A 23,898-nucleotide genomic window follows, 5' to 3' on the forward strand; every position below is an offset into this window, starting at 1 on the left:
CACCAACACAGCGATTCAAGAAGGCCCACCAGCCCTTCATCAAGGAATGGGTAGTAATTGCTGAAATTCTGTCTATGCCTATCTGATGAGAGCATGTTCAAACCAGTATTATTCTATGACAAATTGGGTACCATTCTGAAATTGGGGTAGAGACCTGGGGATATTTATGACTGACAAGGGGTGCTGCAGCATATTTAGGAACTGAGTGAAAAATCCACTTTGCACTTCAAAAACACTCGATTGCCAAACAGCGCGCTGTAATTATTACACGTTCTTGCTTTTCCAATGCATGCCGAAAGTGTGCACCCCTCCAAAAGAGTGTAGCATAATTAAAGTCTCAATAATGCATACTGCCTGATAATATTTTCTGCAATCAATAATAAATAAGCGAATTAGCTTGATCCGCTCGGTGACAATTCAGCATAAAAATGACAGCACGGCTCATGTGGTGGTGCATTGGTGGAGCCCAGGCTTGACCGACTGAGCCGGTGGGGAGTGGGGAGGGATCCGGAGTGCGCAGGTGCGGCACCTGCCTTAGCAGTACCAGTGAAGATGTCCGCAACCAGGCATGCCTGAGACAGAGGGAGTGAGACAGAGAGAGAAGAAAGGAGGGAATTAGGGAGAGAGATGGGATCCGATTCCACGCACCGACACCTCCTCGAGTAGGGAAAGAAGGAAGCAGACGGTAGAGGAAGGAATTAACCAGCCAGAGCCAGAAAAGAGACAAATATGAATCATGAATCTCCCCGGGTGCTGCTGTGTTTTGTCCCTGATCCTGTGCTCCAGTCTCCAGCCTTTTGGTGCAGCGGGTATGTAAGGAAGGGAATGGAAGGGGAAATCTTGTGCAAATGCGTTTGGCCGTTGGAATAGCGACAGGGAATGCAGCGCGGAGTGACTAATGTGGGAGCTCTGTGCAGTGCTGTGGCTGAGTGTTGCACTCGGTCGGAGCGATAGCATTGCAGATGGACAAGAGTGGGGCTCAGACGCAGAACGTGTGGGGAGAAGTGTTCTTGTTTTAAATTAATTCCCCATCAAGTGCAGCTTTTTCTGTTTGCAGCATTTTGGGCTTCTTGGGGTTGGAGGGGAATGGGGCGGGGGATGACGGATCAGATAGGATCATTTGAGACAAATCATTGCAGTCAATTTAATAAAAAACAAGGGGAATGGGTCCCCTTAGCAACACGCTCTGAAATTGCACCGTAAACATGAGGGCTTGTTTTTTTTTTATTCCCAACCCACCGTTCTCTCTCGCTGCAATTGATTTATCGCATAACAGAAGCAAGTCGTTCCGTGGTCTTGTTTATTCAGCATTTCTTTCTCTGCAATTGCGTGACCATGCGAAGTGAAAACGCCTTTTTTTTGCTTTCTCTTTCCCCCCCTCCCTCCCCTGTTCTTCTTTCATCTCTCCTGCTTGTTGCGAGCAGGTCTGCAGTTGAGCGGTGCTGATGGAGAGCCATTAGCAGCCGATGCTGATGCAGCGTTGAACCAGAGCAGCAGTCCGAGCCAGCAAGAGATAACGTGGCCTTTACGCTTGATCTATTACGTTCACCACGACAACGAGAGCACTTACCACATCCTGGATACCAAAGCCAGGAACCAGCAGAAACACCATCAGGTAAGGAGAGCATAGAGAGAGAGAGAGCGAGGAGTCCCGATTTCCCCAGACCCTCGCTGGGCGCGGTAGGGCTCCCAGCAACCATTTGGAACAAAAGTGCCTCCAGAGCAGGAGACTGATCAGTGCAGTTGTACTCGGGCTCAAGGGCTCCAGAACCCCCTGGCATATGCAGCGTTTATGTCTTGCTGTTCTGTTCTAACTTCTGGCATTATACTCTGACTATTTAGCCCTTCACCAGAAATGCATTGCTTCCTTTGTGAAAACAGCACATGCTTTTTTTTTGTTTGCTCCGCCCAGAAATTAATTTAGACATTGAAACACTGACTTGCCGAACTATTGGTTAGATATACTGATGCCTTGCATTTTATGTTGGGCCTGAAGTGCTGTAGTGATAACATCGCTGGAGTCTAATCTAGACATCCAGGGGGCGACGGGATCTCGCCATGGCAATGCTGGTGGAATTTAAAATTCAGTTCTTTGATCAATTTAATTAATTAAAAACTCTGAAATCGGAAAGCAAATTCAAGGAGTTTGCCCCCAGAGTCAATTACGAAGGGATTCATTTTTAAGGTGAAAGCCGTGCCGTATAACTCTATGATTCTAGGATAGGAGGTTTAGAGGGGATTTGAGGAGAACTCTTCAAACAGAGAGTGGTGTTGGTTTGGAATGTACGGCCTGGGAGGGTAGTCGAGGCAGGAAATCTCATTTAATCTCAGGGAACCTTTAAAAAGTACTTGGATAAACACTTGAAATGAAATAACATTCAAGTCTGTGGGCCTGGTACTGGAAAATGGGGCTAGTGTAGATTTTTGTTGGTGCACACTCAAGGGCCTCTACTGTATGATTCTGTAATTCAATGAAAACCAGTCTTAATAACTACAAAGTACATGAATAGGAAAGGTTTGGAGGGATATGGGCCAGGAGTAGGCAGGTAGGACTAGTTTTGTTTGGGATTATGTTCGACATGGCCTGGTTGGACCGAAGGGTCTGTTTCTGTGCTGTATGACTCCATTACTCTATAACTGATTATTGTAAAACCCATCTGGTTCACTCATGTCCTCTAGGGAAGGTAATCTGCTGCCCATGCCTCATATGGAGTGCATGTGACTCCAGGCCCATAGCAACGTGGTTGACTGTTAACTTGCCTCAGCAAAGATTCGAGCAAACCACTTGATTCAAGGGCAATTAGAGATGGACAACAAATGCTGGTCTTAATGGTGATGTCCACATCCCAGGAAGGAACAAAGAAAGAGGTACAGTGGCAAAATGTCAGAGATGTGTACGGCACTGAGTCATGGAGGCACCTGGTAGAATGGGTGATCCCTTTATTTCACTGGAGCGTAGGAGGCTGAGGAGTGATTTTATTGAGGTTTATAAAATCATGAGGGGCCTAGGTAAGGTGAATGACAAGGGTATTTTCCCCAGGAGTTTGTGAAGTTCAGAACCAGATGGCATAGTTTTAAAGTGAGAGGAGAAAGATATAAAAAGGGCATGAGGGGCAATTTTTTTGTTTTATGCAAGGCAGTGGTTACTGTGTGGAATGAACTGCCTGAGGAAGTGGCGGAGGCTGGTCCAAAGTTTAAAAGACATTTGGACAAGTATGTGAATAGGAAAGGTTTGGAGAAATATGGGCCAGGAAGAGGGAGATGGGACTATCTTAGTTTGGGAACACGTCAGCGCAGACTAGTTGGAACAAAGGGCCTGTTTCCGTGCTGTATGACTCTATAAAGGAAGAGAGGGAGAGAGAAAGTGGTGCAGTTTGGGAGTGAGTTCCAGTATGCAGGACTTAGACAGCTGACAGCTGCTGGAGAAGTGAAGGGAAACTGGATACATAACGCCACCATTAGAGATATCCAGAAGCTCCACCACAGTTGTCGGGCTTGCGGAGGTCGCAGAGGTAGAGAGAGGTGAGCTAGTGGAATTTAAGTGCATGGATGGGAATTTTTAAAATATGGAGTTTGTCAGAGTAGGAGCCAGATTATTGCCAGCAAGCAATGGACTGAACAGGATTTGGAGAGCTAACCTGGTTCTGGGGTGTAATAAGGACCAAGAATGACCCACATCCTTAGTTGGAGTAAGTCAGAAAGGCCACGCTGTTAAAATGCTGTAGCAGAATTTGGTGTCAGTGGCATCTGGAGGAAGCAAATTAACTACATTTTCTGCTGTATATTACCATCCAATGACCCTCCTGCAAAGTGGCTGTGTATGACCTTCTGGTGAGGGGATGGTTGTGATTGCAAGAAAGATTTGAACTTATAAAGTGCCTTTCTTGATCGCAGGACATCATGCAGCAATTTACCATCAACGAAACACTTCTGGAGTGTTGGCCCTGTTGTTATGGGGGAATACAGTTCTAGGAAGCTCGCACAAACAGCAATACGAAGATGATGGTTTGATCATCTGTTTGTAATGATGTGGGTTGAGGGATAAATATTAGTCACGGCACTAGGCTAACAACCCCAATTCTTTGAGTAAAGCTTTGGGATCTGCCGTTGCCACTTCAGAGGCAGAAGGGACCACCTTTTCATGTCAAGTTTGAAAGTTGACACCTCCAGCACCGTAGCTTTCCCTTTGTACAGTGCTGGACCATTGACAAGATTTGGGCATGTCATGGAGTCTTGCAGCACAAAAGGAGGACATTCAGCCCACAGTGTCTGTGTTGGCTCCAGGAGATTTATCCAGTTAAATGCATTCCTGTGCTTCCTTCATAGCCTTATTTACCGCTTCAAGTATATATTCAATTCCCTTTACGAATTCACCAACGAATCAACTTCCATCACCCTTTCAGAGAGTGCAGATCAGGTAGCAATAGATTGCAGAGCAAAAAGAAAATATCATCTGTCCTCTGATTCTTTATTCAGTTATCTTAAATCTCTGTCCTTTTGATCATAGAATCCTGACAGTTTGGAAGCAGGCCATTTAACCGACACCACCCCTCTGAAGAGCATCCCACCATCCTCTACCTTATCCCTGCATTTCCCTTGGCTAACCCACATAGCCTGCACGCTATGAGGCACATCCTTGGACTATGGGAGGAAAGCCACACAGACACTGGGAGAATGTGCAAACTCCACACAGACAGTTGCCCGAGAGTGGGATTGACCCTGGGTCCCTGGCGCTGTGAGGCTGCAGTGCTAACCACCGTGCCACCCCAGCTGGTTACCAAGCTTCCTACCAATGGGAACAGTCCCACCCTATTCAGTCTAGTTCAGTCCCTTGTGTGTGTTTTATTTCACTATTTCTGCTGACTGTTGCCAATGCTGGACAAATCCTATTCATACGAGGCTATTGAGAAGGACAGTGCAAGTCAGAGGTTTTTTGTTTTGTACTAAAGTGAATCTGAATATTGATTGGAATTTTTCATGTTTAGAATAAATTTTTGCTGGGGTGCGATTGTTTAAAAATTATGGAATCAAAGGCACGTAGGTGAAATTGAGATGCAGATCCGCTATGATCTGCTTAAATGGTGACTGAGGAGCCACCTCTAGATCCTACAACCCTATTGTCTTTTACCTCTGGCTGCAAGAATTGTGGCAGTATCTGCTATGCTCATGGTGCAGTATGCCTATAGTGATATTTGTAGCAATAGCATCAATAGTTTACTGCAATGTTGCAGTTAGTGTGTTAGGACACCACATTGCCAAATCATAATTTTCATAATTCTGGTGAATGTTATTTAGAAGTGTTCATGTGAGTTATTTATAATATTGGCAGCTATTTACATTCAATATTTGTATTCTTATGCACAATCGGCTCGATCCCATTGCTGACCAAACGGCTTCCTTTTCATCCCTATTGTATGAAGTATTAAAATCTGCTTCTTTTTCTGTCTATTGGGATCTAATTCCAACAGGCTATATTGGTTCCTGTTTACTCCCAAATAGATCCAGACCCAAAGCTTCGAGCAAGTCCAATTTTCTCCTGTTTTCCCACTGCTGACTAACACAGTCAGATCTCGGGTATTCCCAATGTGTAGAAAGCACTTCCCATTTTGTGCCGTCACTTAGAAATGCAAGGGCTGACTTGTAGGTCTGACTTTCTGCACTTGAGCTTCCCTTGATAATGTTGATTGGGAAGTCCCAGGCTTTCTGTCCCATGAAGGAATGGCTTTCCCAGGGTTGATCAGAAAGACATGGCTTCAGCCGTAAGATGTAGGAGCAGAAGTAGGCCATTTGGCCCAATGAGCCTGCTCCACCTTCAATGAGCTGGTCTGATAACCCTGAACTCCACTTTCCTGCCCCTTTTGACATGATAGGAAATCAAAGATTCCAAGTTGGAATTTAACCTCCATATGCCTGAGTCCCTTCCACTGTGCACGATTCTGTAATGTCAGGAGCCCATTTGATGACATTTTTTTTTCCCGATCGTATGAGATTTCAAAGGATCAAACCATCTCCGGCTCAGTTCAGTTATATAGAACACTCCATCCACCAAACCCAAATCCTGATTAAAGGATCAACAGCTTTTCAATTACTTAATGTTGTGTTTTTTTGATAGATTAGTATCTTGCAGCCCAGTATGAGACCAGTCAGCCCATTGTAACTGTGCTAGCTCTTTGAAAATGTCCCCTACTGTTTTCTTTTTGTCCTGTAAATTTCTCCTTTTTGCTTAAAACAAAATTCCAGTTGCCTTTTGAAAGTTACTGTCGAAGCTGCTTCCACTATCCAATGAGATTGTGCATTCCTGACTGGAACAACAGCTCACTTTAATGCACAATTTCCGTCTTTTACTTTCTTGATCTTCAGTCAAATGCCTTAAATCCGTGCCATCTACTTTTCGACATTGCACCTACAGTTGAAAGCAGTGCATTGAAACCACTCCTAATTTTGAAAACCTCCAAATCTTCCTTTACATTTCCTAGCCAGGATGAGAATGACCCTAGGTGATCCACTGCCTCCAAATAGCCGATGTCCCTCATCCCTGGTGCTGTTCTACTCATCGAGCCATTGGACTGCAGAGTGAAGCCATTCCGCCCTGTGAGCCCATGCGGTAAATCAACCCAGCTCGCCCCGTTCCCAACTACCCCTCACTGTTTCCCAGCTGTGCTGAAAGATCCTTTGCCTCAACTGTGTGGCCCCACTTTCGTTTCTGAAATCCTTTGCCGTCTTTGCTTCCACCATTGTAGGCAACATCAAGTTCCAAGTCTTTACCACTTGCTGCCTCAAAGAAGCTCTTCTTACATCTCTCCATGTCCTAAAATCTCTGTTCCCATCGGTTTTGCTTTGTCTATCTTATCGAGTCCTGGCCTAATTTTTTTTTAAGAGGATCCCTTCAGTGTGGAAGCAGACTATTCAGCCCTTCGAGTTCACACCGCACCTCCAAAGAGCGTTCCTCCACCCCCTATTTCCTTGCCTAATCCATTTAGCCTGCACGTCCCCAGACACTATGGGCAATTTAGCACAGCCAGCCTACCTAACCTGCAGAGATTTGGACTGTGGGAGGAAACCAGAGCAAACTCACACAGACAGGGGGAGAATGTGCAAACTCCACATAGTGCCCCCGCAGATGGAATTGAACCCGGGTCCCTGGTGCCGTAAGCCAGCGGCGCTAACCGCTGCACCACCTCTTGCTTAGCTCCATTGCGTCTCCCTTCAACCTCCTTTTTACTCATTTCTGTAACCATTCTGGTAAATCTCCTCTGCTCCCACTTCAAGTCTCTGATGTACCTCCTAACGTGCGATGCCCAGAAAGGAGTGTTGAGACGCCAGTGAGTGAAGAGGTTCGGTACAATTACTGGAGCTAACATCGCCTCACTGTACCATTGGCTGACAGTGAGCCAGCAGATGAGCTACATCCATGTTGAACAAACTAATGTGATCAAGGGAAGGGCTGAGAGGTTTGCTGCAGTTCTCCCCAACTCCCACTTCCCTATCTTGGGTTAGGGAGGTAGGTAGTAGTCCTCTCGTTGCTTTGTGCTGTTGGAAAAAGTGACTTTCGGGTGAGGCTAGGGTCAGACTTGGTTGCTAGAGCTGAACAGATTTCTCACGACTACTGTCTGAGCTGACTCACTGATGACTCTGTGCTTGGGAACAGTCTCTAGGCAGCTATTGTGCATGTTTACTGCAGTGCGACCTAGCGATTTACAAGTGGGAGTGAAAGCCGAGGACGAGGAGGAACGTTCCTTGCGCTTGGGATGAATATTTGTGGCAGGAATAGTGTATAGATTTACAACTGAGAGTTGATATCCGCTTGTAGAATGCTAGATTGTACTTAAAGACCCAGAAACGTAGAAAAATGGAAAATATGAGTTGGAGTAGGCCATTCAGCCCTTCGAGCCTGCTTTGCCATTTGTGATCACCCAACTCAGTACCTTGTTCCTTCTTCCCCCTCCCCCCATACCCTTTGATCCCTTTTCTTCTACAAACTATAACTAATGCCTTGAAACTATTCGATGTTTTGGCCTCAATCACATTCTGTGGCAGAGCATTCCACAGGCTCATTACTCTCTGGGTGAAGAAATTTCTCCTTGTCTGAGTCCTAAATGGCCTACCCCAAATTCTTAGACTCTGATCCTAGGTTCTGATCTCCCTGGTCATTGGGAACATCCCTCCTGCGTTTTCCCCTCTCTGCTCCTGTTAGGTTCCTATTGCCATTCAGATAATAATCTGTCTTCTTGTTTTTTGTCACCAAAGTGGATAACCTCACATTTATCCACGTTATACTTTTTGTGCCGTGCATCTGCACTTGCTTTAATATATTGCCGTTTGAGGATGTCAGGAAAGTGCAAAGTACATTATGGCCAATGAAGTAGTTCCACAGTCCAGTCGCTGCCATGATGTTGGAAATGCAATGTGCAGTTTCTACACAAGAAGATCCCACCCAGCAGCAAAGCGATAAATTACCAGGTGACCTGTTTCTGTGATGCTGATCAAGGGGTAACTATTGGCCGGGGTGCAGTGTAACAACAGCTTGTATTTATATAGCACCTTTTTAAAGTAAGAAACCATTTCAAGGGGCTGCTCAGAAGCATTGCAAAAGGTGATCAATGACCCTGAGCCATGTATCTGTCTCCTTAAGGCAGAAAGCCGAAAGCCTAGCCGGAGAAGTAGATCTAAGGAGCAAATTCAGGGTTTAGGGAGGATGTTCTATCGTTAGGGCTGGTTCACAATGACCAGCAGCAGCGCCATTCATATTGAGGATGCACCAGAGGCTGGAATTAAGTGAGCTCAGATTTTTCAAATGATTCTGGGGCTGGAGGAGACTTTTTAGAAATAGAGCTGGGTGAGGTGACAGAGATTTTTTAGAAACAAGGGTGAGCATTGATAAATTTATGCTTTGCAAAACCAGAAGCCAGTGTAGGTCTGTGAATACAGTGGTGATGGGTGAATGTGAGGAGGCTGCAGGGTTTCGGGATGACCTCGAATTTACAGAGGACAGGATGAAGGAGACCGGTCAGGACTGTGTTGGAATATTCAGGGCTAGAGGTAACAGAGGTCCCAGGAGGACCTCAGCAGCAGAGGAGCTAATGCAGTGACAGGGCCAGGTGACGTTACGGAGCTGAAAGTAGAGAATTTTTGTTTTTTTTCGGAGGACGGCGGTAGGTGCGGGTCACCAGAGGGAACAGAGCGGCAACAGAAGTTTTTGCATCGGGCGAGAAACTTTTCCCTCACAGAGGGTCGTGAGTCTTTATAGAATCGTACAGTACAGAAGAGGCCCTTCAGCCCATCAAGCCTGTACCGCCAAAGCAATGCTAAACCTACGCCAATCCCACTTTCCAGCACTAGGACCATATCCTCGAATGTTATGACATTAAGTACTTATCCAGGTACTTTCTTTTTGAAAAGGTTGTGAGGTTTCCCACCTCAACTACCCACCAGGCAGTGCATTCCCGACCTCCACCACCCTCTGGGTGAAAACATTTTTCCTCAAATCCTCTTAAAACCTCCTGCCTTTCACCTTAAATTTATGCCTCCAACCAAGGGGAACAGCTGCTTTCTATTCACCCTGTGCATGCTCCTCATAATCTAATACACCTCAAACAAGTCACCCTTCATCCTTCTCTGCTCCGAAGACAACAACCCGAGCTTATCCAGCCTCTCTTCATAGCTGAATTGCTCCATCCTAGGCAACAGCCTCTGCACTCTCACCAGTGCAATCACATCCTTCCTTTAGTGCGGTGTTCAGAACTGCACACAGTACTCCAGCTGTGGCCCAACCAAAGTTCTGTACAGCCACAACACAACCTTCCTGCTCTTGTGATCTATGGCACGACTGATCAAGGCAATTGGAAGGCTTCTGCTTAATAGGCGATGGAATTAGAGGCTTTGAGATTTTTTTTTGTAAGTAGACGTACACTGATCCTTGATAAGCAAGATCGGACGGTGTAGGTGGGAATGTGGATCAATTGAATCAACCATGGTCTTAGTGAATGGGAGAGTAGGCCCGAAGGGGCTGAGTGGCCTAGCCCCGCTCCGAATGCACTTGTGTTTATGTCTGTGCGGGTTCCCTGGCCGTGATTGAGTACAGACCCTCCCTGCTGGGCGGCAATGGGGTGAGGGGAGTGTGGGTTGGTAAGTCCTGTCAAGGCCTGCAGATGGTTTGAGGGGAGACAGTTTAATCCCGTCACAGTCAGATACGATACAGTTTTCAGACGTTGATAAGAGCCACTCCGGTACAAGCGTGGAATCCTGCTCGTTCCTGGGAAAGATCCGAGTGGATTTGGCAGGTGTCAGCGCCTTCCTGGACTTTGGAGGTTGTGATGGGATGGCAGGTTGCAAGGATGGAGGGGTCGAGGATTGCGCTTTTAACTGCGGGCGCGGGGTAAGGAGGGACAGTCGCTGAAGTGAGGGAGAGGGCCATTAACGATCTCTGCTGACATGGATGACCAGGAGAGGAGGTGGCGTTGGTCAGGAGTTACGTGGTCGTACGAAGGAGGAAGCAGCAAGTAGGCTGTGTGGACATGATCAGCTCAGAGGAGTCAAGGACGGGGAGGAGGAGGAGCGGAAGACTAGAGAGTGACGCAAGCTTGGCGCAAGGCCACCTCGGAGTGAGTTGAGTGTCGTCTGCGGGAGGAAAGGAGGGATGTGGCAGAGACACCTTATTGGATAGTCTCAACTTTGGGGACGGAGCATTTCAAATGATTGTTGGTGGCGAGGACAGAGGGGAGATAGGAGGTGGGAAAAGAAGTGGGTGTCAATGTCGGCATTCTGGAATGTTCCAGAATATTAAGTGTCTCACGCAGCCGGGAACGGGCGCCAGCAGCGCTTCGTTGGGATCCACTCGATCTGATGGTGGATGGATCAGCCAGCTGCATCCAATCCCACCTGTGACCTTTGGATTTCATGGGGGCAGCCCTTGCCCCCTCCACCAGGGGATTTGCCAGGATGAGAGAGAATAAAGTCTTTGCAGACGTTGAGGAAAACTCTTCGGAGTAACACCGTGGGACGCATTAGGCCTCCACGTGGGGCTGCGGTTTAGCATTTCCTCTGAAAGGTATTAGCCGAGTGTTAAAACTATACAGTGTGTCCGTGGTGTGCAGTTATCTGGCTGGAGGACTGATATAAATTGGCAGGCAGCAGCAATCCATCTGTGTCTCTCTCTCTCTCTCTCTGCGCATTGGCCAACACGCTCATGGCAAAGTAAGTGAGAGACTTCAGGTGCCTTACGCAGCCTGGATGGTTTTGATCGATGTAATAAAAACTCTCCTGGTCATCCCTCGAGTGAAGGCACAGTGCAGAGCAGAGGTGAGCTGTGACTCACTGGCAGCTCTGTCGTTATTGTGTTAGAGCCCACACTAGATTCCTGAGTACAAAACCAAGGCTGTAGCATAGCACTGAGGGAGTGCTATAATATTTATTTATAATATCCAATATTTATACGTCAACAGCACTATCCAGGACAAATTGGCCTACTTGATTGGCATCTGTTCCACAAGCATCCAGTCCCTCCACCATCGACGCTCAGTACTATCTACAGGATGCACTGCAGGAATTCACCAAAAATCCTTAGACGCCACCTTCCAAACCCCTGACCACTTCCATCCAGAAGGACAAGGGCAACAGATATATGGAAACACCACCACCTCCAAGTTCCCCTCCAAGCCACTCACCATCCTGACTTGGAAATATATCGCCATTGCTTCACCCTTCACTGGGTCAAAATTCTGGAGTTCCCTCCCTACGGGCATTGTGGGTCAACCCCACAGCACACGGAGTGCAGCGGTTCAAGAAGGCAGCTCACCGCCACCTTCGGAAGGGCAACTAGGGATGGGCAAGAAATGCTGGCTAGTCAACATTTCAGACGTCGCTTTTCTTTTAAAAAAAAATTATCTCATTCTGTTTGCGGGATCTTGCTGTGCCTACTGTCTGTTTCACATGACAACAGCGATGATCCTTCTGGGTGATTGTGATGAGCTGTTGAATGCCCTGAGGCAACGAAAGGTGCTGCACCAGTACAATTTTATTTTTAAGTCAAGCTTTTTTCCTGTTGCGGGTTCCTGTGGAATCTGATTTCTCAGGAAAGCCAAGCCCCTTCGATCCGTCGGCTGCCGAAAGGATGGGAACAGAACTGCATGGTTGAGTAAACGTGCAGGTGCGTAAGGGAGGTAGTGGAGTGAGGAGCCTGCAGTGAGGGCCCGTACTCCCACCAGCGTGCAGACTTGCACACCCTCTCTAGCTGCTGCAGAGGCAGTCAGCCTGTAATCAGAGCGATGGTTCGCTGTCTGCTGAAGGGCCGCACTTAAATGGCCCCCCCACCTCCCCGGCTCCCGACCCTGGTAGCACTGAATTGATAGGACCAATCAAACTGACAGCCGAGAAGTACAGCCCTTGGTGGTGACACAGCAGAGGTGAGGCGATCTGTTGTCGCACCGATTTGACGTACGTTTCTGCCCTTTCTCCAGGCAGCCATTTTGAAGCAGAAAACCTACACGGGACCGTGACAGAGCGAGGGCGCCACTTCTGCCGCTTTCTCCTGCCACAACACAATCCGGGCACTTCAGGCAAAAAAAAATTGCTCAGTTTTTAGATTCCCAGCATCCTGTAGGAAGAGGTTCATCTTGAGTTGAGTGTAAAAGTGGAATTTAACCTGGCTTGTGCTTAAAATAGGCAGTTGGCATTCGAAGGTCAAAAAAAATCCAAATCGCTGAGTCCGCTATTGTTAGGAGCGGATTGGTAAAATTATTGATATAATAGCTGTAATGTCTGTGGGATATCCATGAACATGTTTCGTAGATGTCGACAGAAAGTGTACTGAAGGAACTGAGTAACAGTAACGTTATAACAGGAGATATCAAGATGATGAAATGCATGATTAGCTTTGCAGTTACTGAACCACGCACTGGATCTTTGGCCTTTATTGAAAATAATGCAGCAGATTTTAACTGTTTCACGCCTGTGATCTTACTTTGAAGCCATCTGAAGGCCTCTGTCTCTGACTGTGAGGCTAATGGAGCATTTGCATGGTTTCAGTCTCAATCCAAGAAGGTGTAAATCCACATTTGCCAATTGGAACTCTGAACCTGGAGAGGTCACAGAGGAGGCTGGTGTTGGGGGAATGAATGCTTGTGCCACAACGCAGAGGGACCATTTATCCTCCTGATGGCACACATTCTAAGGTATTTCAAGGCTGCGATATGATAAAAATGAGCACTGGATCAAAAGAGGAGACATCGGTACAGATGACCATAAACTTGGTCAAAGAATTAAAGCTTTAAGGAACGGCGGAGTTCGAGGCAGAGATGTTTTTGGCAGGGATTTCTAGAGCTTAAAGTCATCCGTGGTAGATTAAAAGGAGTGAGGGAATGCACAGGAAGGTAGCATTGGAGGAATGCAGAGATTTTGGAGTGTTGTAAGGCCGGAAATTAAATTCCACCCTCTGCTGTGGCAGGATTCAAACCCAAATCCCCAGAACATTACTTGGGTCTTCTGGATTAACAGTCCAGCAATAACACCACTAGGCCATCGCCTCCCTTTCTGAGCCATGACACGTTGATATCGCAGAGTAAAGGGTTTTGGCGATGGAGAGGATATGGGGATCAGGAATGCTACTCGTACCTAGCCAGAATGCCAATGCTGCAATCAGTCTGGTTCGGTTTGAGACAGTGGCCACGGACAGGCCTACATTTGGTGACAAGGAAGCAGCCTGTGGGGAAATGGCTTCAGTCTTTTTAATGTTTGATTTGAAGGACATTTTTTATCGGACAGGCAATGTGACAAATTGGAGGCAGCTGAGTGGCGGTGATGAGAGAGAACCGCATGACATGAGGGCATAAGCGAAAATCACCTCCATGTTGTCAGATATGACGGTTTAAAACCAATATATGTGATTGTGATTGTTAACCGTGTGAGGTTAGCTCACACCTTTTTAGTTCAGAATGTGAACCTTTATATATTCCAGCACCAGATTCTTTTGCCCCTTTACTGTTGCTGAATGCAGCCTCTGCTTCTCAATATTTTTTCACTTTTTTTTTGCTTTCAAAAATTCATTTTGAAAATCCACCATTGGGGTTTTCACAAACGAGAAGATTGCATGACCCTTTTGAACAAAGTGAGGACAGATTTGTGTTCATCACAGTCATTGTAGGTTTGCAAACCTTTTGATTTATGCAGAGCAAAACTGTTTCTGCCAGATTTTGTACTTGACCTCGTTCGCCCGCAATGATCCGATGTGCAGAGGCTTTGCGTTTCTCTCAATATTTCTGGCTAATTGAAAGGGAGTAATCAGTCCACGGTATGCAAATTCAAACAGCAAATCAAAGAAGCCTGGCTGAAGAATCTCTTCAGGCCCGAGGAGGAGAAAACGGATGCAGCTTTGATTTGGAGAGTCTCCGGGTCATAGGGACTGTGAGATCTGGAATGGGGACATTGAATGCGGGGGCCTAGGGAGGTATTCACTGATCTGGCTGCTGAGGGAGAGACCCATTAATCCACAGTGCTTTTGGGAGGTATTGACTCAGAAACCTAGAAGTAGACAAAATAGGAGCAGGAGTAGGCCATTCAGCCCTTTGACCCTGTTCCGCCATCCCTTATGATCATGGCTGATTGTCCAGCGCAGTACCCTGTTCCCCATTTTCTCTCCATACCCTTCGGGGACCATTAGAGCAATGAACAATGGGGGCTGGGGGAGACACTGTGTGTGGGGCTTAATGGGAGGCACTGAGAGAGCATGCAGTAGGAGAGGAGAATAAAACCACAGAATATTGGCATTAAAAAAAAGTTCCTTGTGGATGTTGGTTTGCTTAAGGACGCTGCCATTTTATCCCCAACACTCTCAGACTGTGCTCAGGGTAACCACATCAGACAGTAGGGATTTTTGGGTACCGCACTTCAGGAAGGACAAGTTGGCTTTTTTCCTCTGGGAAGTGGGGGGGTGGCGGATGTTGATGGTGGTGGTGGTGGATGGATGCAACGCGCATCAACCCCAACAGTACCAGGGCTATAAAGGTTTAATTAGCAGGCATGCTTGATATAACTGGTTGAGGAGAAATCTGATGGAGTTGGATTGGCGTAGTCATAGAGTCATACAACATGGAAACAGACCCTTTGGTCCATCCAGTCCATGCTGACCATAGTCCCAAACTAAACTAGTTGCACATGCCTCCGCTTGGCCCATATCCCTCCAAACCTTTCTTATTCATGTACTTATCCAAATGTCTTTTAAACGTTGTAGATGTACCCCCTCCTCAACTTCCTCTGGAAGTATATTTCACACACGAACCACTCTGTATTTAAAAAAAAAAATTGCTCCTCGTGCCTTTTTTAAATCTTTCTCCTGTCACCTTAAAAATATGTCCCCTAGTCCTGTAATCCCCCACTCTAGGGAAAAAACACCTGCCGTTCATCTTATCTGTAGCCCTTCACAGACCCATAGCATAACTGATAAAGATGTATTAATCCAGCAGAAAGGACGACAAAAATCCTTTATTCATTAACAGGGTGAGGGCATCGCTGAGCAGGCAGCATTTATTGCCCATCCGTAATTGCCCAGAGGGCAACTGAGAGTCAACCACATTGCTGTGAGTCTGGAGCCACATGTAGGCCAGACCAGGTAAGGATGGTAGTTTCCTTCCCTAAAGGACATTAGTGAACCAGATGGGTTTTCTCTCGACAATTGACAATGGATTTGTGATCATGATTAGATTCTTAATTCCAGATGTTTTTATTGAATTCAAATTCCACCATCTGCCGTGGCAGGATTATGAACCCGGGATCCCAGGATGTTGTCTGGGTCTCCGGATTAATAGTCTAGCTACGATACCACTAGGCCATCACCTCCCTAGGCATATAAAATATCCCTGATTATATAAAAATATCAACGCTTTTTAGCATTTATATATATGTGAGGGTACAACAAAAACTAAACATATGACTAAAATTAGATTATGCCATAAACTTGTTTGCATTGTGAAATATTTTCAAATGTAAATACTTATATGATTTCTTAATTAATGTATACAAATCTTTTTAAATCTACAGCAATGTAAGTAATTGCACAGATCAGCATTTAGTAAACAGAAACAACAAGACAGCAGCACAAAATTAACAAAAAAAAACTTGATTTTTGGACAACAAAGTCACTGAGGATGCCCTCAAATGATAAGCTACAAGGTTTATCACTTTCCGCACAAAAGTAACACTTACTGCAGACAGCTTTCCTTGCAGCATTGTTGTTTGCAGCTCATTCTTCATGTTATTCAGCCACGAAAATGACCTCTCGCCCCAGCTAATTGTTACCATGAGACACGAAAAGAGCTGCAGTATTGCTTCCACATCAGAGGGAGCAAACCGCATCTTCACTGAGATGATGACTTGATGCAGATCCTGGGAGCACTTTTTTTTTAAAAAACAAGTCGATCATAGAACATGAGCGTCACAGACTGGGCCAATGCAATTAATGGTAGGGCCCTGGGTGGTGTTGTCAAGCAGAGGGACCTAGAGGTTCAGGTATGTCATTCTTTGAAGTTTGCGTCACATGTAGACAGGGTGGTTAAGGAGGCATTTAGCACACTTGCCTTCATTGCTCAGACCTTTGAGTGTAGGAGTTGGTACGTTTATGTTGAGGTCGTGCAAGACGTTGATGTGGCCTCTTCTGGAATACTGTGTCCAATTCTGGTCACCTTGTTACAGGAAGGATATTATTAAGCTAGAGAGGGTTCACAAGAACTTTACCAGGATGTTGCCAGATATGGAAGGCATGAGTTATAAAGAAAGGCTGGATAGGCTGGGACCTACTTCACTGGAGCATAGGAGGTTGAGAAGTGACCTTATAGAGCCTCATAAATTCATGAGGGATATAGATGGGGTTAATGGTAGGCATCTTTTCCCCAGGGTGGGGAATTTCAAGACTAGGGGGCATATTTTTAAGGTGAGAGGAGAGAGTTTTAAGAAAATAATAAAGGCCAGCTGTTTTGCAGAGAGTGGTTCACGTATGGAATGAACTTCCAGAGAAAGTGGTGAATGTGGACACAGTTATAATGTTTAAAAGACACTTTGATAAGTACAGGGATAGGAAAGGGTTGGAGGGATATGGGCTAGGAGCAGGCAGGTGGGACTAGTTTAATTTGGGATTATGGTCGGCGTGGATTGGTGGACTGAAGGGCCTGTTTCCATGCTATACGACTCAATGACTGATTGCCCATCCCTAGTTGCCATTGAGAAGGTGGTGGTGAGCTGTCTTCTTGAACAGCTGCAGTCTTGTTGGTATTGGGACACCCACAGCATTGTTTGGAAGGGAGTTCTAGGATCTTGACCCAGTGACTCTGAAGAAATGGTGAATTAATTTCAAATCAAGATGAGGTCTGGTTTGAGCAGGTAGGGGTTGAACTTGTAGGTGGTGATGTTCCTTTATCTGAATAATTTTCTTTGATATAAATTCGGAAGTGCTTCATTTCTCCAGTGAGAGTACATTGTCAGGGTAAATTTCATCAGGAGCTTTACACCTTCACATAGCTGTTCTGTCAAGGCGACAGAAAGTTGTTTGCAATAATTTCTTATGATGTCTCTTTTTCCTTTAAGTTGGTTTGGAGTGCATCCGTTAAAGGAGCCACTTGGGGAAAGTGTTTAGTCAGCATTAGGTGAGGGAAGACAGAGATGAGGAGGAATTCTTTCTCTCAGACGGTGGTGAATCTTTATAGTTCTTTACCACAGGGCTGCTGAGGCTGGGTTGTTCAGTATATTTGAGACTACAGAGACAGACTTTAAATCAGTAAAGGGAAGCAATAAAAGATATAGGGTGTCATGGTGGCTCAGTGGTTAGCATTGCTGCCTCACAGACCTGGGTTCGATCCCACCCTTGGGTGACTGTGTCTGTGTGGAGTTTGCACATTCTCCCTGTGTCTGCGAGGGCTTTCTCCGGGTGCTCTGGTTTCCTGCCACAGTCGGAAGATGTGCAGATTAGGTGGGTTGGCCATGCTAAATTGCCCATAGTGTTCAGATTAGGGGGATGCATCTGGGTGGGATGCTCTGAGATTTGGTGTGGCCTTGTTGGGCTGAAGGGCCTGTTTCCATACTGTAGGTGTCTATGATCTGCAAAGTGGAGTTGGGGATTGTCAGATCAGCCATGAACTCATTGAATGACAGAAAAGACAGTTCTTTAAAAGAACTTTAGACTTAGTCACAGTCTCATTATTCTCCATGCCCTGCAACTCTTCCCTTTTAATCTCTTTCTCTAAAACCCTTTTGAATCTGCCCTCGCCAGATTTTCAGGCAGCGTACTCCATGTCATTGTAATCCAGTGATGATTCCTCATTGAACTTTTTTTTTTATTAACTCATCACCTTAAAGTTAATGTACGCTGGCCTTTGACCGGTGGAAACATTTTCTCCTTATTGACACGATCTACCACCTTCAGAATGTTGAACAGCTCGATTAAATCTCCCCTTAGCCTCCTTTGCTTGAGAGAGAGAGCAACCCCAATTTCTCCAGTCTCTCCATGTAATAAGGTCCCCTCTTCGACGTTACCATTCTGCTGTGCACTCTCTCCAAGTGCAGACATCCTTTCTAAATTGCACCTCCCAGAACTGCACAGGGCTTGGCATATGACTTATCAAGCTTCAACATGATTAATTTTATTCTCTCTTGCTCACTCCTGCAGGCCGTCCACCTTACCCATGCAAGCTTCCAGATCGATGCCTTTGGCTCCACCTTTATCCTAGATGTTACACTGAACCAGTAAGTATCACTTTACACATGGAAATAGTCTGGGATGCAGTGCTTGTAGGTAGAGGCTCTTTCCCTTCACTTATGGATGACATTTACTGGCTATGGGTTTGTGTGGAATTGTTACTAGAAAGCTCTTCATGACAGAACTGTAATTCTTGTACCTCGTGAAGGGGGTTTTGGATACCATTGAGTAATGGGCAGTAATGTTTGTGTGGGTTACCATTGACCAGAAACTGAACCGGACTAGCCGTATAAATAAAGGTCTTACGAGAAAGAGAGATGACTGGTGAGGGGACAGTTTGAGAAGGAGAGTCCTAGCCATATAAATACTGTGGCGACAAGGGCAGCTCAAAAGTTAGGAATCCTGCAACGAGTAGCTCCCCTCCTGTCTCCCCAAAGTCCACCATCTGCTAGGCGCAAGTCAGGAGTGTGATGGAATACTCCCCACTTGCCTGGATGAGTGCAGCTCCAGCAACACTCAAGAAGCTTGACATCATCCAAGACAAAACAGCCTGCCCGATTGGCTCCAGAACCACAAGTATTCACTCCCTCCACCGCCAACGCTCAGTAGCAGCAGTGTGTACTATCAAAAGCACTTCTCTGCTTTCAAACCAATGTCCAATGCCAACGCAATGTAGAGCGAAGCCCCTGTATGCCATTGGTGCCCAGAATGGCTCAGTGGAAGCCAGGTAACAGCTCAATCGGGCACAAGGTTACAGAAACCGAGCATAACGGACTGTCCAATTGTTTTTCTGTGCTGACCTATTACGGATTCGCCTCATTTATGTCTGTGAAAAGCCAATGAGAAGACTGGAAAAAAAAATACAGAAACAATAGTTAGAGTACCAGTGCTGAGAGCAGGTGCCTGTTGTGATCACTTGGGAATCACATGGAGTTGTGGAGAGATAAAAATTTCCTTTACAGGGGGCATATGAATAGGGATCAGACACATCCAACATTCAATTGATCACATGCCAATGGATTTGGGTAAGAATCACCTGTTGTACTATTGGCCAATTACTGTAGTTGATCATTAAACTTGAAAGTGGTTGGGGGGAGGGTGGGTGTGGGGGTCTGGGGGTGGAAAGGAAAGGTAAAAGTCTAAGGACTATAATGGCCAGTGGGAAACAACGTAGCAGGTTAACATCTGTGGAGGTGGATTCAATTACATGGAAAAGTGTGAAAAAAATGAAAAGAAAGGAGGACTTGGAAGAGGTTATTAAAGTCTCCAGCACACAAAATAGAACCGAGTGTTTGGAAAGGGTTAAGAATCAAACTTCAAGCACACTGGATAAACAAATGACTTTGAGAAGACAGACGGTTAATACAGGGACTGAAGGTGTTGTATCTGAATGTATGCAGCATACAAAATAACATAAACAAGCTTGTTGTGCAGATCAAAATTGGCAGGTATGATGTGGTGGGCATCACGGAGACGCAACTGCAAGGGGATCAGGACTGGGAGCTAAATATCCAAGGATATACATTCCATCAATGGCAGGTGGGCATAAGGGGTGGGGTTGCCTTTTAGTAAGAAATGAAATTAAATCAATAGCAAGAAATGAAGTAGGGTCAGATGATGTAGAGTTGAGGAACTGCAAAGGTAAAAAAAGCATAATGGGAGTAATGTACAGGCCTCCGAACAATTGTCAGGATTTGGGGCACAAGATACACCAGGAGATAGAAAAGGTATGCAAGAAAGGCAGGGTTAACGTGATCATGGAGGATTTCAATATGCAGGTGGACTGGGAAAATCAGGTTGGTAATGGATCGCAATAAAAGGAATTTATGCAATGTCTAGTAGATAGCATTTTGGAGCAGCTTGTCATGGAGCCCATTCGGGAACAGGCAATACTGGATTTAGTGCTATGCAATGAGGCAGACTTGATAAGGGAACTTAAGATGAAGAAACCCAGAGGAGGCAATGACCATAATATGATAGAATTTACTCTGCAATTTGAGAGGGAGAAGATGGAATCAGATGTAACGGTAGTGCAATTGAATAAAGGCAACCACAGAGGCATGAGGCAGGAGCTGATCAGAATTGACTGGGAGAAGAGCCTAGCAGGAAAGACAGTGGAATGTCAATGGCAAGAGTTTCTGGGAGTAATTTGGGAGACACAGAAAAAATCCATCCTGAGGAAAAAGAAGCATACTAAAGGGAAGATGAGGCAACCATGTTGGAAAGGGAAGTCAGGGATAGCATAAAAGAGAAGGCATATAACGTGGCGAAGGTCAGCAAGAAGCCAGAGGATTGGGAAGCGTACAAAGACCAACAGAGGACAATGAAAAAGGAAATAAGGAGGGAGAAGATTAAACATGAGGGTAAGCTAGCCAGTAATATAAAAGAAGATTGCAAGAGTTCCTTTAGATATGTAAAGGGAAAAAGAGAGGCAAAGGTGGACATTAGGTCGCTGGAAAATGATGCTGGAGAAGTAGTAGTGGGAAACAAGGAAATGGCTGAGGAACTGAGTAAGTACTTTGTGTCAGCTTTTATGTTCGAAGACACAAGTAATATCCCAAATATTCCAGAGTCGGTTGAGGGGGGGTGGGGGTGAGATGGACCACAACTTTTCATGTTATACATTAATGATCTAGATGAAGGAACTGAAGGCATTCTTGCTAAGTTTGCAGACGATACAAAGATAGGTAGAGGAACAGGTAGTATTGACAAGGCAGGGAAGCTGCAGAAGGATTTAGACAGGTTAGGAGAGTGGGCAAAGAAATGGCAGATGGAATACAATGTGGAAAAGTGTGAGGTCATGCAGTTTGGTAGGAAGAATAGAGGTATGGACTATTTTCTAAATGGGGAGAAAATTCAGAAGTCTGAAGTGCAAAGGGACTTGGGAGTTCTCGTCCAGGATTCTCTCGAGGTAAACTTGCAGGTTGAGTCAGTAGTTAGGAAGGCAAATACAATGTTGGCATTTATTTTGAGAGGACTTGAATATACAAGCAGGGATGTACTTCTGAGGCTTTTTAAAGTTCTGGTCGGGCCACATTTAGAGTATTGCGATCAATTTTGGGCCCCATATCTCAGGAAGGATGTACTGGCCCTGGAGCAGGTCCGGAGGAGGTTCACGAGAATGATCCCAGGAATGAAAGGCTTAACATATGAGGAACGTTTGAGGACTCTGGGTCTATACTCGATGGAGTTTAGAAGGTTTTGGAGTAGATTTGCAGCTCGGGTTGTGGGTGTTGAGGTTGGTTGGTTCGCCGAGCTGGTTTGTTGTTCCGCAGACGTTTTGTTACCGTGCTTGGTAACATCCTCAGTGCAGCCTCTGATGAAGCGTTGGTGTGTTTTCCCGCCTGGCTTTTAAACTCTGGGGTCCATTGCGATGGTTGGGGGGATCTAATTGAAACTTACAGAATACTGAACGGTCTGGACAGAGTGGACGTTGGTAAGATGTTTCCATTGGTAGGAGAGACTAGGACCCGAGGGCACAGCTTGGAGTAAAGGGAAGACCCTTTAGAACGGAGATAAGGAGAAACGTCTTTGGCCAGAGAGGTGGTGAATCTATGGAATTCATTGTTGCAGAAGGCTGTGGAGACCAGATCATTGAATATATTTAAGACTGAGATAGATAGATACGTTCTTGATTGTCAAGGGGATCAAGGGTTATGGGGAGAAAGTGGGAGAGTAAGTATGGGGAGTAAGTTGAGAAACTTACCAGCCATGGTTGAATGGCAGAGCAGACTCGATGGGCTGAATGGCCTAATTTTGGCTCTGGTTTCTCCTTAAAATTGCTGTCATCAACTGACTGCCTCTCCCCTAGAATTCGTTTTATAATGACAAGTGTCCAGTTGGTCTCTCAAATCAAAAGTTCTCTTTACAGAGCTGTCAACATTCAGATGTTCAGTGTGGCTTCGTCGGGAGTACATTCCTCTCAGAAAGTTCCAGGTTCAAGATGGAGCCCCTGACCGTGACTGTGCCCGAGCCCTGGACTGAGAATGCACAATGTCCTTGACTGATGGTAGACACCCCACCTCGATTTCCTCCCGTGACCTGACTGAGAACTACTCCCCTGAGACATTGAGACATGTCCATTCAGTTGAAGCACATGCATTGTGTTTGTTGTGTGCACTGCTGGTCTGTGCTGTACAGCTAATATTGACATAACAGCGACATGTCTGCCCCCTTAACAGATCATGGCTGACCACAAGCTTCCTGGTTCCGTGTCTACGCTAAGCAGCAAGGCAAAACCAAAGTACTGTCAGCCTTTAATGACAGGCTGAGGGGGTCAAAGAACCATAAGGCCAGGCAAGGCAGGGATGCTGTGAGGATTGAAGGAAGCATAAAGTGAGTAAATGTTAAGAAAGCGGGTGAGCTGTAAGACGCTCCTTGGTCAAATCCGTGAGTTGGGTGCCTGTCCCTGCGGGCAGTTTCCTGGCAGCAACATGCCAGGGAGAGTGCCAGTGCACTCCAAAGTGGAGTTTGGAAGTACACTACTGTACTATACGTGGATGGGAGATGTGAGGTGGTGAGGCTGGTACCTGCCCAATGCTAAGGTCCATGGACGGAGGGTGTGCGCGGATCGCTGCCCGCAGACCGCACTCTGAGATGTCAGTGAGTGGTGTCCAAGATGGAAGCCTGGAGGAGCCAGCAGTGAGTTGGAGTCACCAGGTACCCGCTCTGGCTCTCCTGTCAGGAGTTGTCCCGTCCGGTTTCGAGCCAGAGGGTGGGAGACTGGGAAAATGCCATGCAGATGAGCTGATATGAGATGACAAGGAGACGTTAACACATACTAATGCTGCAAATTGACCTCTCACTGCTCCCTGGTGAGAATCTCATCTCACTGATCAACACTTGGTTGGAAAAATGAGACTTTCTGGTCTTGAAGTTGAGAACCTCCTTGCTGGCCATCTCAAGTGATTTTCCCAATGTTCCCGCTGTTACCCAGTTGTTCAGGGCCTGGGAAGATTCTACCCCATGTCTGAGATGCCTTGGAAGAGGCAATGTCCCACCACTGGAGCTGCAGTACAGCAGTGGTTCATGTAAATCTCCAATTAGAGTGCATTTCCTAATGTTAAAACCAAATGGTTGCAGCGCACCGTGTAATCAGTCAGCTGTAATACCCACAATGCCCCAACCTGCTTTGTAGTTAATGACGGACTTTTGAATTGCAGTCAGTCATGGATTTGGGTCCTACTCAAGAAATGCAAGCAGAAAATCTACACTGACATTTC

The 23,898-nt window shown here is 46.0% G+C and overlaps 1 protein-coding gene across 1 annotated transcript in view; it reads left to right on the top strand.

Moving 5' to 3' along the window:
- Nucleotides 1-736: 736 nt before the first annotated feature.
- The window catches only part of LOC109929169 (disintegrin and metalloproteinase domain-containing protein 23), a 157,917-nt gene continuing 134,755 nt past the window's right edge, over nucleotides 737-23,898 (top strand). The window contains 3 exon segments of the mRNA XM_048598692.1: nucleotides 737-809; nucleotides 1,425-1,615; nucleotides 18,647-18,723. Coding sequence (XP_048454649.1) covers nucleotides 737-809; nucleotides 1,425-1,615; nucleotides 18,647-18,723 — 341 coding nt within the window.

The sequence above is a fragment of the Rhincodon typus genome, chromosome 7 (assembly GCF_021869965.1).
Source record: "Rhincodon typus isolate 14 chromosome 7, sRhiTyp1.1, whole genome shotgun sequence".
NCBI lineage: Eukaryota > Metazoa > Chordata > Chondrichthyes > Orectolobiformes > Rhincodontidae > Rhincodon > Rhincodon typus.